The sequence below is a fragment of the Sylvia atricapilla genome, chromosome 26, assembly GCF_009819655.1.
Source record: "Sylvia atricapilla isolate bSylAtr1 chromosome 26, bSylAtr1.pri, whole genome shotgun sequence".
Classification (NCBI taxonomy): Eukaryota; Metazoa; Chordata; class Aves; order Passeriformes; family Sylviidae; genus Sylvia; species Sylvia atricapilla.
Window position 1 is genome coordinate 4,343,729 of NC_089165.1, and position 11,764 is coordinate 4,355,492.

General features: G+C 63.4%; 1 protein-coding gene across 3 annotated transcripts; it reads left to right on the forward strand.

Moving 5' to 3' along the window:
• Positions 1–1,829: 1,829 nt before the first annotated feature.
• Positions 1,830–11,398, forward strand: HDGFL2 (HDGF like 2). Of its 3 annotated transcripts, none has more exons than XM_066336470.1 (16): positions 1,830–1,993; positions 3,576–3,652; positions 3,726–3,864; positions 5,482–5,661; positions 6,015–6,131; positions 6,273–6,344; positions 6,579–6,720; positions 6,955–7,030; positions 7,121–7,400; positions 8,147–8,241; positions 8,604–8,674; positions 9,011–9,081; positions 9,239–9,340; positions 9,431–9,644; positions 10,291–10,414; positions 10,603–11,398. In XM_066336470.1, exons 1-16 carry the CDS (start codon positions 1,922–1,924, stop codon positions 10,685–10,687), a joined length of 1,917 nt encoding a protein of 638 aa, XP_066192567.1. In that variant the 5' UTR covers positions 1,830–1,921; the 3' UTR covers positions 10,688–11,398. The 3 variants fall into 3 exon arrangements, with proteins under 3 accessions (XP_066192567.1, XP_066192565.1, XP_066192566.1); XM_066336468.1 differs by having other exon boundaries at positions 1,832–1,993; positions 7,115–7,400; XM_066336469.1 differs by having other exon boundaries at positions 1,832–1,993; positions 7,115–7,400; positions 10,606–11,398.
• Positions 11,399–11,764: the final 366 nt, after the last annotated feature.

An 11,764-nucleotide genomic window follows, 5' to 3' on the forward strand; every position in this document is an offset into this window, starting at 1 on the left:
GGCTCACGGGGCCCCCACGGAACAGCCTCGGCTCCCGGAGCCCCGGCAGCGGCCCCGGTGTCAGCGAAGCCGGCCGGAGGGAGCCCCGGGCGGCTCCGGAGCCGGGGCTGAAGCACACGGACGAGGAGCGCGGTGTCCGTGCCGTCCCCGGGAGATCGGCCCAGGATGGGCACGGTGAAGGCGGCCCGAACGTGTGCTGCGGCTTCACGGCGTTTATTTTTGTTTCCGCGGCTCTGCCGCTGCTCCCCGTCCCCGCGGGACACTCCCAGCCGAGGAAAGGGCTGCGAGCCCCGGGATCAGGATCCCAGCCCCTGGCGCTGCCCCTCCGGTGACACCGGCACAGGGACCGACCCTGGTGACACCGGGAGCCAGAATCAGCTGGATGAAGGCTGGACACACACCATCGTGTGTGGGAGTCATGGACTGAGACACGGATCCGCCCTGCACGGACACCACACAGGAGAGGCTGAGAACACCCAGAGCCCTGAAACTGCCGGGATGTGACAGAGCTGGGACACGGCACGGCCGGGAAATGGCACAAACCTGAAATATCGCCCAGCTGGGAGACGGCAAGGCCAGAATATGGCACAGGCTGGATACGGCACAGTCAGGAGGCAGCATGGATGGGATATGGCAAGGCCAGGACATGGCACAGCAGAGATAATGGCACACCAGGGACATGGCACAGCAGAGATATGGCACAGCAGGGACATGGCACGGCAGAGATAATGGCACACCAGGGACATGGCACAGCAGAGATGTGGCACAGCCCAGCAGGAGCAAGGCCTCACTCACAGTGTGACAGGGAGCACTCCCAACACCCCCTGACACCCCGACAGCACCTTCAGGAATCCCCTGCAGCAGGATGGCCCCTCCTCACACACCTCCCCACTCGCCTCCCCCCAAACCCCTGGGAATAATTTCTCCCCAGAACGTGGGGTGTGCTTTGGGTTTTGCTCCCACCTGGCTCTTGCCTGCACTGGGAGCAGCCTGCTGTGGGCAGGCACTGTTTCCCTTTCCATGACTTTTCAGAGAAACCCGTTTGGGTTAAAACCAGGTTAAACCCAATCCAGCCCCCAGGCCAGCTGCACAGCGTCTGCTCCAGCTTAGCTGAGCTGAGCCCAAGTTTGGAACCCGGTGGGTTGGATTGTCCCCAGGTGGCCCCAGTGATTGTCCCGGTGGCCCTGTCCTGGGCCAGGGACGTGAGCACCCAGCACTGTCCCCAGTCAGGGACGGAATTCAGGCAGGAGCTGCATCCCCGGGCTGGAGGGCTGAGCTGGGGGCAGTGGATGGGGCAGGATCGGAGTTTGTGCCACACGGAGCCCTGACCCTCTCCCCAACACCCTTGTCACCCCTCAGCCCTGACACCCGCCCAGCCCTGTCACTCTCCCCGCCCCAGATCCCAGCACTGCCCCGTCCCCGCTCTGGTTCCAGTCTCCCATTGCTGTCCCCTCCCAGGTCCCAGTCCCCCATTGCTGTCCCCGCTCAGGTCCCAGTCCCCCAGTCCTTGTCCCTATTCCTGTCCCTCCGCAGGTCTCACTCATCCCAGTCCTTGTCCCCCCTCAGGTCCCAGTCCCCCATTCCTGTCCCCATTCCTGTCCCAGTCCCCCATTGCTGTCCCCATTCCTGTCCCAGTCCTTGTCCCCGCCGCCGTCCCCCCGCCCCTCAGGCCCCGCCCCCCAGCGCCCCCCGCTTCGGCGCCTCCGGCGGCGCGGCCCAATCCCGTTATCCCGCCGCTCCGCCGCCTCGCTCCTATTGGTCCTACAGGCTGAGCGACGTGCGGCGGAGCCAATGAGCGGCGCGGCGGCGGCCGGGGGCGGGACATCCTGCGTGCCGTGCGGTGCGGGCCGCCCCCGCCGCCTGCCCGGTGCTGCCGCGGCCTGGGCTGGGCCTGCCCGCGCCCGGTGCCCCCGGTGCCGCCATGCCACACAGCTTCAAACCCGGGGACCTCGTCTTCGCCAAGATGAAGGGCTACCCGCACTGGCCGGCCCGGGTGAGACGGCGGGGCCGCGCCGCAGGGGGACGGAGCGGGAGGGGGGCGGGGGTCCCGGACCGGGATGGAGGCGGGATCGGGAGGGGGCACTGGAGACGGGATGGGGACGCGTACCGACCCCTGTCCCCGGAGCGGAGGCCCCTGCCGGGATGGAGATGCCATAACGGTACCTGTGCCGGGATGGGGATCCCGTGCCGGGATGTGGGCACGGTACCGGCGTGGGAACACGTACCGGGATGGAGATGCCATAACGGGACCCGTACCGGGACGGGACGCCCTGTACCGGGGTGGGGAGCGGGTACCGGGGTGGACACGCTGTAACGGTACCTGTACCGGGATAGGAGGGGCTGTCCCGGGATGGGGACCCGGTGCGGATGGGTGTCCCGTTCAGGATGGGGGACACATATCGCTGTCTGTCACGGGATGTGATCCGGTGGTGGCGTGAGGGGCCTGTCCCAGCGCACAGACTGGGATATGGGGTCACATCCCGGCACCCGTACTGGATTGCAATGTCCTGTACTGGGATGGGGCCCGGTACCAGTGCGGGGTGTCCCATTCTGGGATGGGAGGTCCCATCCCAGCACCTCTACTGGGATGGGACCCCAGTCCTGGAGTGGGGTGTCCTGTACTGGAACAGGGGACCCCATATCGGCAGCTGTACTGGGATGGGGGTCCAGCACTGCCTCAGAGATCCCATATGGGAGCTCCTGTCAGGATGGGAGCTCAGTACCGGGACGGGATCCTGCACTGTGGGGCCTGGGGCTCTGTCCCTTGTTGGGGACAGTGAGGGGACACTCTGGCTGTGACTCTGGGGGGCTGCTGTGAGTGCTCACGGTGCGGGATCAGCGGGTGCTGCTGCGCTTTGGGGCGGTTCTTTGGGGTGCCGGAGTGTTTGGGGACGGGGGACAGCTGGTGCCACTGGCCGGTGACAGCGTCGTGCCAGGGTGCTCCTGGAGAGCGGGAGCTGCTTTGGGGGGCGCTTGGGGGCTCTGCGGGGTCCCCGGGAGCAGCCGAGGGCGGGACACCTTCCTGCACTGCCCTTGGATGGGAAGAGACTGGCAGGTGGAACCGTGTGGGATCGGGGAGCTCAGGGGGCCGGAGCTGACGCCGCTTGGCTGCACCTCGCCGTGAGACCCGGGACTGCGTCTCCTGCCAGCACAGCCCCTCTGCTTTAGCTCGCTTGCTTTTTGGGGAAGGGTCCCCGTGCCCCGAAGACCTCCCCAGCACACCCCCTGCCACCCCGAGGCTCCCCCTGCCCGTGGAGCACAGAAGACGGGGTGTCCGGCCGGCAGCGGGGCTTTTCCTGCGGCCGGGCTCCAGCCAGGACGGACCCTGCGCCTCTCATCCACTGATCCCCGGGCCACGGACCCCCGGGGGAGTAGCACAAAGCCCACGTTGCCCACAAGACCTCGGATCCTTCCCGTTACTCTGGTAGAGACCCCGCAGGGCCTCGGATCCGTGGCCCCGGTGCCTTTCCCGCCGCGCTTGGCTCCGAGCGGGTGCAGGACCCGACGCCGCTTGCCGGGGCTGAGGACGTGTCACCGCTGTCTCTGACCTCCTGGTGCTTTGGGTTTCCTTTCAGATCGATGACATCGCTGACGGCGCCGTGAAACCCCCCCCGAACAAGTACCCCATCTTCTTCTTCGGCACCCACGAGACGTAAGCGCTGCCTCGTCCCCGCGCCGGGCTCGGCCTGCAGCTCCGGCCTCACCTCTGCTTTGTCTCTCTCCAGCGCCTTCTTGGGCCCTAAAGATCTGTTCCCTTACGAAAAGTATAAAGACAAATACGGCAAACCAAACAAGAGAAAAGGCTTCAACGAGGGCTTGTGGGAAATCCAGAACAACCCCCACGCCAGTTACAGTGCCCCTGCGGTGAGTGTGGGCTGGGCAGGGGATGGGGCCGTGGCCCCTCCGTCCCCTCGAGCCACTCCTCCTCCTCTGCTTCTCCTCGCTGCTGTGCCGATTGCTTCCAGCTTCCAGCTTGGCTTCCTTGGGGTGGAATTGGCTCCCCTCTCCTTCCCCGCCCTCTCCCTTCCTCAGGAGTCTGCTCTGCTCATCTTCCTCCATGGAGGGCTTTCCCTCGGGCTTCCAGGAGCACTGGAAGTTCCCACTTGCTCTGGAGGAAGGTGCTTCTGCCCCGCTGTCGCGGTGGATCCGGGGTCGTGCTTTGTGCTGCTTGCCCAAAATCATGGAGATTCTGTTTTCAGAGCAAGAACTTGAAGCTTGCTTGTCCCTGGCTCCTGGATCTGCTCATGGACTGTTGGGAAGTCCCCTTCTCCATCCATTCCTGAGGTTCCTGTGCCCTCCAGTGGGAACTGGAGCTGGCCAGGCCAGGGAACTTTGTCAGCTGCTTGTGGGGGTATCCCAAAACAAATTGGGATCCAATTTGTTTTGTAAAGACAGGAGGCGTCAGCTTCATTGGGCTGGAGAGGCAGAGGAGGGTTTGTAGGGTGGGCTGCACGGTCAAGGTGGTCCCTGGAGGTCAGCAGCTGAAGGGAATGAGCCCCCCAGGCCATGCCATGGGCGGGGCAGGAGTGAGGTTTGAGGGGCAAGAGTTGGGAAATGGGCCACCCAAAACTGTGGATGTAGGGTAAGGTGAGGCTGTGGAAGTGCTTGAAAACCTGGAGATTGGTGGTGGTGAGGGAGGCAGCACCTGCCATGGCCAGGAATCCGCTGGGAACTCCTCAGGGATGAGGCACCCGGCGAGGCTGAGGGCTCAGCAGAACCCACTGCTCCTGTGGGCGGATGGAGCAGGAGAAGACACTGAAGGTTCCTTGCCTTTGAGACCTGAGCGAAGTGAGGTGCCAGGAACAGCCAAGGCTGAGGAGAAGTTCTTCCAGCAGCTGGAAGAACCCGGGCTCTAGGAACGTCAGTGCTGCCACACGCAGAGGAGCAGCCCAGAAGATGAAGCTGGGGTGTGATGTCCCCGTGTGAGGAACCTCCCAATGGGCTGGAGAAACAAGGAGACCTTCAGGGAGCAGGACACAGGAGATCCCACCTGGGAAGAGCTCGGTGGCCACCTGGACTCCTTGTGTGGAGCTTTCCCGTGGGGAAGGTGTGCGAAGAGGACGGGAAGAGTCCTGATCCGAGTGGAGGCAGAAGGAGAGGCTGACCCCAGCCCCTGGCTTGTCTGGCGCCGTCAGGGCAGAGGAGGGCTGGGCTCTGCTCCCGGCTCCAGGCTGCTCCAGGGATTCCGGCAGGGTGTGAGGATGGGGGGCAGAGGGCAGCGAGGCAGCAGCACCCAGGACTGTGTCCCAGGTGTGGGGTGTGAGGGCTTTGGGAAGGGGTGCAGCGTTCCCCAGGAAGGGCTGGTGGCATCTGGAGCTGCTCCAGAGGGATCTGTGCCGGGAGGGGAGGCTGCCCTGCACTGCTCTGCACACCCAGCTCTGCTCCCCTTCTCTCCCCACCCTCAGTGACCCCTCTCCCTCCTCTCCTGCCCCCCACAAGTGCCCCACTGTCCCCCTAACCCCGCTGTCCTCCTGCCTTTAGCCCGCCAGCTCCTCCGACAGCGACGTCCCCGAGAACGACCCCATGGCGGGGAGCGACGCCGGGGACGACGAGGACGACCCTGCCATGGCCACGGTCCCCACGGAGAAGGTGGACAGTGATGAGGACTCGGACCGAGGCAGCGACCACAGCGGGCTCAAGAGGAAATCCCTGGCCATGAAGGTGAGTGTGGGCTGGGGACAGGAGGGTGGCCCAGCCAGGGGACACCGTGGAGCTTTCCTTGGACCCACCTCAGCAGAATGTGGTGGGGAAACCGACTCCCTCTGGGTTCTCCCGTGGGAAATGGGGCCCAGCGTGGTTTTGGGGGTCTCACAGCTGTGTCACGATGCCTGTGGGATGGTCAGTCCTGGTGGGGTTTGCAGCCTGGAGGAGGATCCAGAGCTGCAGGTCTGAGGGCAGCTCTGGCAGGGCCGGTTGGGAAGAGCTGGAGGAAGCCCTTCCCAGGAAACAATTCCTTTCCACGGTGCGTGGAGAGGGAATGAGCTTCTCTCACCTTGTCACCGCTCCTTTGGCAGATGCCTGTGACAAAACGGCCTCGGAAATCCTCCAGTGACTTGGATCAGGGCAGCCCCTCGGTCACAGAAGAGGAGAACTCAGAAACATCTTCTGAGTCAGAAAAAAACAGTGACCAGGTGAGAGGATTTGGAGTTGCACTGGCAGGGTGGAGGGGAGAAAACCCCTGTGGGAGTGGGGCAGAGGCTGGAGGAAACCTGATTGGCTCGATACCGTGGTGACCCTGTTCCACGTTTCCTCATATTTCTGGTTTCCTCCAGGATTTCACTCCTGAGAAGAAGCCAGTGGCCCGGGCTCCACGGAGGATGCCAGCAGCAGGGAGGAAGAAGAAGGTAAAGGACCCCTAATCTGAGGGAGGCTGGAGGGAAGTCAGGGTCTGTGCTGTGGGGAGGGGGGAGCTGGGGGTGACAGGGCTGTGCCCTGGAGGGACCTGGCTGATCTCTTGGTGACCCACTGGGGCTCGGGATGCAGGATCCAGGACACGGCTGGGTTTGGGGGTATCACTGGGATTGGGGCAGTGCCACCCCACAGCCACCCTCCGTCCCAGCCCTGCTCTCTGCCTGCAGAAAGTGGAGTCTGGCTCTGACTCCGACTCCAAAGTGGACTCGGATCTGGAGATGGGCAATGCCACCGTGGACATGACCAAGTCAGACTCGGACTCAGACTCGGATGTGTCAGTGAAAAAGGCACCACGGGGCCGCAAGCCAGGTACCCCTGGGGCTGCTGCTGCCCCTGCCCCTGCCCCTGTTCCTGCTCCTGCCCCTGCTCCTGCTCCTGCCACCACCTGGGATGGGACAGTGGCAGCTGGGCCATTCCCAAGGCTCTGGGGTCCTATCCCGATTTGTGAGCACATTCCAGGAGCCCTCTGCCTCGCAGCTCGGGGCTGTTTTAGCAGAGGGGCCTCCAGGGCTCCTGCTGAGCAGTGTCCCTGTTGTCTTGCAGCTGAGAAACCCCCTCCCAAGCCCCGGGGCAGGAAACCGAAGCCAGAGCGTGTCCCCAGCAGCTCCAGCAGTGACAGGTGAGCTCTGCTGGGGCAGTGTCACCCCCGGGCTGGGCTGGGGGTCACGCAGGGGTCCGAGCCTGCCCTGCCCTGTCCCGACAGTGACAGTGACAGCGACGTGGATCGCATCAGCGAGTGGAAGAGGCGGGACGAGGAGCGGCGGCGGGAGCTGGAGGAGAAGAGGAAGAGGGAGCAGGAGGAGGAGATCCGGCGGCTCCGGGAGCAGGAGAAGGAGGAGAAGGAGAAGAGGAAGGAGAAGGCCGAGAAGGGCGAGGAGGTGCACTCGGACTCGGACAGCAGCGCCGAGGATGAGATGGCCAAAAAGGGCCGGAGGGGCCGGGCCAAGGCTCCGTCCTCCTCGGACTCTGAGCTGGAGCAGGAGAAGGAGGTGAGTGTGAAGCCCTGAGGGGTGCATGGACAACCTGTCACCTCCCTGCCAGGCCATCAGGGACCTCCAGGAGTGGCAGGGACCTGGTCTCGTGGTCTTGGGTTACCCTGCAGCTGCCCACACGGTTTTGGGAAGGGTTGTGTCCATGACATATCCGTGCCTTGGAGTGAGAGCTCTTGCCCTGGCCCAGGATGCCTCATCCAGCTGCAGGCCTCACATCTGGCACAGGGTGCCCAGAGAAGCTGTGGCTGCTCCATCCCTGGCAGTGCCCAAGGCCAGGTGGGATGGGGCTTGGAGCAGCCCGGGACAGTGGCAGGTGTCCCTGCCATGGCTGGGGTGGGATGGGATGAGCTTTATGTTCCTTTCCAACCCAAACCATTCCATGATCTTCAAGATGCTCTTCCCACCACGGTCTTGGGGTTTGCTCCACTGTCCCCCTGGAGCCTTTGAGAGCATGTGGGGTGACCGTGTGCCATGGGGTGACTGTGCTCTGCCATGGGGTGATGCTGTGCCATGGCAGTGGGGTGACTGTGGGGTGACCATGTGCCATGGGGTGACCATGTGCCATGGGGTGACCATGTGCCATGGGGTGACTGTGCTCTGCCATGGGGTGGCTGTGGGGTGCCCCTGGGCCCCGGGGGTGGCTGTGGGGTGGCAGTGGGTGCTGTGGTGGTGTGGCCGTGGCTCTGTCTGTGCTGCAGCAGGGAGGGCTCTGCCGCTCTCCCTGCATTGTTCTCTCCTCCAAGGTAAAGAAGCCGGCAAAGAAACAGCCCTCGGAGTTGTCAAGGAAACCAAATCAGAAGGAGAAGAGGGGCCGAGCAGAGGAGAAGCCACGGAACAAGTCAGCATCTCCACATCTCCCTGCCTCCCCTTTCCTCCTGGGAATGGGGCTGTTCCTGCAGGGCTCCAGCACCCCGGGGTGGGCATGGGGCTGGTGGGGCTGCAGCTCCTGCACAGGGGCTGGGCTTGTTCCTCCCCTCCTCCTCCTGAGCTGAAGGGGCTGGAGGAGCTGTTGAGGGTCCCCAGGATGAGATTCCGTGGTGGTTCCTTTCTGGTGGGGCTTTTCCTGTCTGCATTCCTGGGAAGCTGAGGCACAGGGTGGAGGGGTCCTGGATGCCCCAGCCAGTGCCATCCCCTTTGTTAGCCCAGTGGTGAGCAGGGGGTTCACCACAACCATCTTCCCTTTTCCTTCCCTTCCCACAGACCTCTGAAAGTGGAACGAGGCCGGAAGAAATCCGACCCCGTCCCTGAAAGGAGGATGGAGAAGAAAAAGGGTGAGAGAGCAATTGCTTCCCATCACAGAGGGGAGGAGAGGGAGGGGAGGGCTCCAGGGTTGGTTTCCTCATCCCTGGGACAGGGAGGGATCAGTGAGGTTGTGCCAGGGCTTTTCCCAGCACTGCTGTGATCCCAGGATCACTTCCCTGGCATCCCCTCTCTATCCTGGCACACCCCAGTCCATCCCGTCCAGAGACATTCCTGGGGCTGTGCTCCACTTTGGAAGTGTGGGAGGACACAAACCCCTGCCTGGGAATGACTCCAGGCCCCAGAGCAGATCCCGGGCTCCGGGCAGGGCCCTGACATCTCAGCCTGTGTCTGTCCCTCTGCTCCAGAGCCCACAGTGGAAGAGAAGCTCCAGAAACTTCACAGTGAGATCAAGTTTGCGCTGAAGGTGGATAACCCGGTGAGTGTCGGTGGGCTGACCTGGGGACATCCCTGCTCGTCCCTGCCGGGCTGTGATAGCCAGGAATGCTCCTCCTCCTCCTCCTCCTCCCTGTGGGGGTGCTGGGGGGCCCCAGGTGCCCCCAGGGCAGCTCCTGACCCCGCTGCCATCCGTGCAGGACATCAAGCGCTGTCTGAACGCGCTCGAGGAGCTGGGCACGCTCCAGGTCACTTCCCACATCCTCCAGAAGCACACGGATGTGGTGGCCACGCTCAAGAAGGTAGAGCAGGGGGCTGAGCCCTCCCTGGGGCCAGCAGGGAGCCTTGCCTGGCCCCAGCCCTAAGGGGCTCCCTCCTGCTCCCCGGGGCAGATCCGGCGCTACAAAGCCAACAAGGACGTGATGGAAAAGGCCGCCGAGGTCTACACCCGGTTGAAGTCGCGTGTGCTGGGACCAAAGATGGAATCCATCCAGAAAGCCAACAAAGCTGGGCCTGAGAAGGACAAGGGGGAGGCAGAGAAGGGCCAGGAGAAGCTGTCGGGAGCGGAGACACGGAATGAGAAGGGGGAAGAGGAGACAAATGCTGGTAACATCCCTGAACACGCTGGGACAGTTCCCTGCCCTGTCTGGGCATGTCACAGTCCCCTCCTTGGGGCATGCCCCATCCTGCTGGGGACATGAGGAGGTGGCTGCTGGCCTCGTGGGGAGGGATCAGCACCTGCAGGCCCTGCTTTGGTGCAGTGCCAGCAGTGGGAAAGGGCTGGATGGGGAGCGCAGTGAGGGCAGAGAGCAAACTTCCAGCCCCACGCCCAGGCTCTGGGGGCCTCCACGCTGGTTTTTGGCCCAGGATGGCTCCTCCTGCCAGCCTGAGCTCTGGTCCAGGCGTGAGGGAACGTGGAGATGTCCTTGGACACTGGGTCAGGCTCTTGCACAGGGAGTGGTGACTGGGATCTTCCACCCTCGGAGCCAGGTCTCTGTTAGGGGCCGTCCTAGTGATGCTGCAAGAGCCTTCCCAGAGGAACTGGCAGGGAAAATCACCCTGTCGGTGCCTCTGGGCTGGGGGATAGAGGTTTTGAGGCCCTTCTTGCAGCTGTGGGGGTCAGCCCAGTCCTGGGGTCCCCTGAGGCTTGGCTGCATGTCCTGGGACAACCTGTGGCCGTGGATCCTGAGCCCACGAGGGTCGGGATGGATGTGGGGAGCCAAGAGCCTGAGCCTCTCTCTCTTCCCTTCAGACCTGTCAGGTCCTGTGAATGGTGAATCCCTGTCCCAAAAGTCAGAGGGCACAGAGGAGAAGGACAAGAGCCAAGGGCCAGGAGCTGGGGAGCTGGAGGCATCCACAGAGGAGCCCCACAACAAGTGAGTGAGGGGACAGGGCTAGGGGTGCAGGCCCCTGTGATCGCTGGGCTCTGCAGGGACGGTTTGGGGACATCCTGTGGGTGATGGGAGGGTTCTCCCGGCTTGGGAAGGAGCTGGGATGTGGGAGAGGGGCTGGGGGAGGCAGAGGGGCAGGGGGCTGAGCTCTCCCTGCCCCTGCTCTCCCCCAGCAGTGTCCAGGACTATCCCAAGGCCGGGCTGGAGAGAGCTCGGGGGGAGTCGGAGGCTGCGGATGAGGAGGAGGAGGAGAGCTGAGGAAGCAGCTCCCACCTGGAGGAGGAGGAGGAGGAGAGGCTGGGAAGGGAGAGCAGCCTCTGCCTTGTCCCCTGCCTGAGTCACTTCACTAAATCCCACCGTAGCCTGTCCTTGGTCTTGTCCCGTGTCCCGTCCCTGCGGAGGCACCGCCCGCGGGGGGGCTGTGCTGGTGTCTGTATTTGTCCCCTCCCCACCTCGTTTTTAATTTTGTTTTGTTTTTTTTCCCCTCCTACCTAATTTCTTGTGATTTCAACCGACATGAAATGAATATAAAGGGTTTTCTAATGAAAAACAGAAGGAAGCCCAGTGTCTCTTTCTTGAGGCATCTCTGGCTGGGATGAGGGGAGGACCTCAACCCCCTGCCCAGGGTCAGGGCTGGAAAACACCCCAGATTCCCTCTGACCAGGATCAGGCTCTCAGGGGCTGCTCCAAGCCCCTTTCCCCACCGTCATGATCCTCTCTCCATCCAGAGGCAGCTGCTGGAGCCGGGTCCCTCTGCCCCAGGGGTGGCAGCAGGGCTGGGCACCAACTCCCTGGGGTAAAAACAGGGTGAAAAAAAAAAAAGTGTTTGTTCTCTCCTACCCGTGCCAGGGAGGAGCTGACCTTGGCACCATCCTGCCCACGCTGGGCGCAGCTCAGTGTTGGTCTCTTGGCTCTTTTGCAAGGCTCCAGAGCTTTTGTCCATGTCCAATAAAAGAATTCCCGGCTCCACCCGGCGCCGCCTCCTCTTTGTGCCCCGACCCCGGGGGAGGCTGCCCCGACCCCCGGCAGGCTGCAATCACTGCCCTGGGGACGTTTCACTTTTTCTTTTTCCAGGACTGATTTCACACTCCCTCCGTAAACAAGACCTAAATAAAGCCCAAAACATCCCAAGTGCCTCTTGCCCAAGAGCTGGGAAGTGGGAGGCCCCCTCCAGGACCCCACTCCTGATCCCACTGCCGGCTCCTCTCCTCCCCCCCGTGCTCCACGGGGCAGGGACAGACTGGGGGGATGTCTGGGCAACGGGGGCTCAGGACATGAGGATCCCCAGGTTTTGGGGAGGGGGTTGCTCCTCCAGAGCTCCATTCCTCCCCCCCA

What these genes read in the sequence shown, in the direction of transcription:
- HDGFL2 (XM_066336468.1), top strand. Translation starts at nt 1,922, where the DNA reads ATGCCACACAGCTTCAAACCCGGGGACCTCGTCTTCGCCAAGATGAAG. An exon ending in GGAAGAGGAGACAAATGCTG is followed by an intron (nt 9,645 to 10,290) that starts GTAACATCCCTG and finishes TCTTCCCTTCAG; the next exon opens with ACCTGTCAGGTCCTGTGAAT. An exon ending in ACAGAGGAGCCCCACAACAA is followed by an intron (nt 10,415 to 10,602) that starts GTGAGTGAGGGG and finishes GCTCTCCCCCAG; the next exon opens with CAGTGTCCAGGACTATCCCA.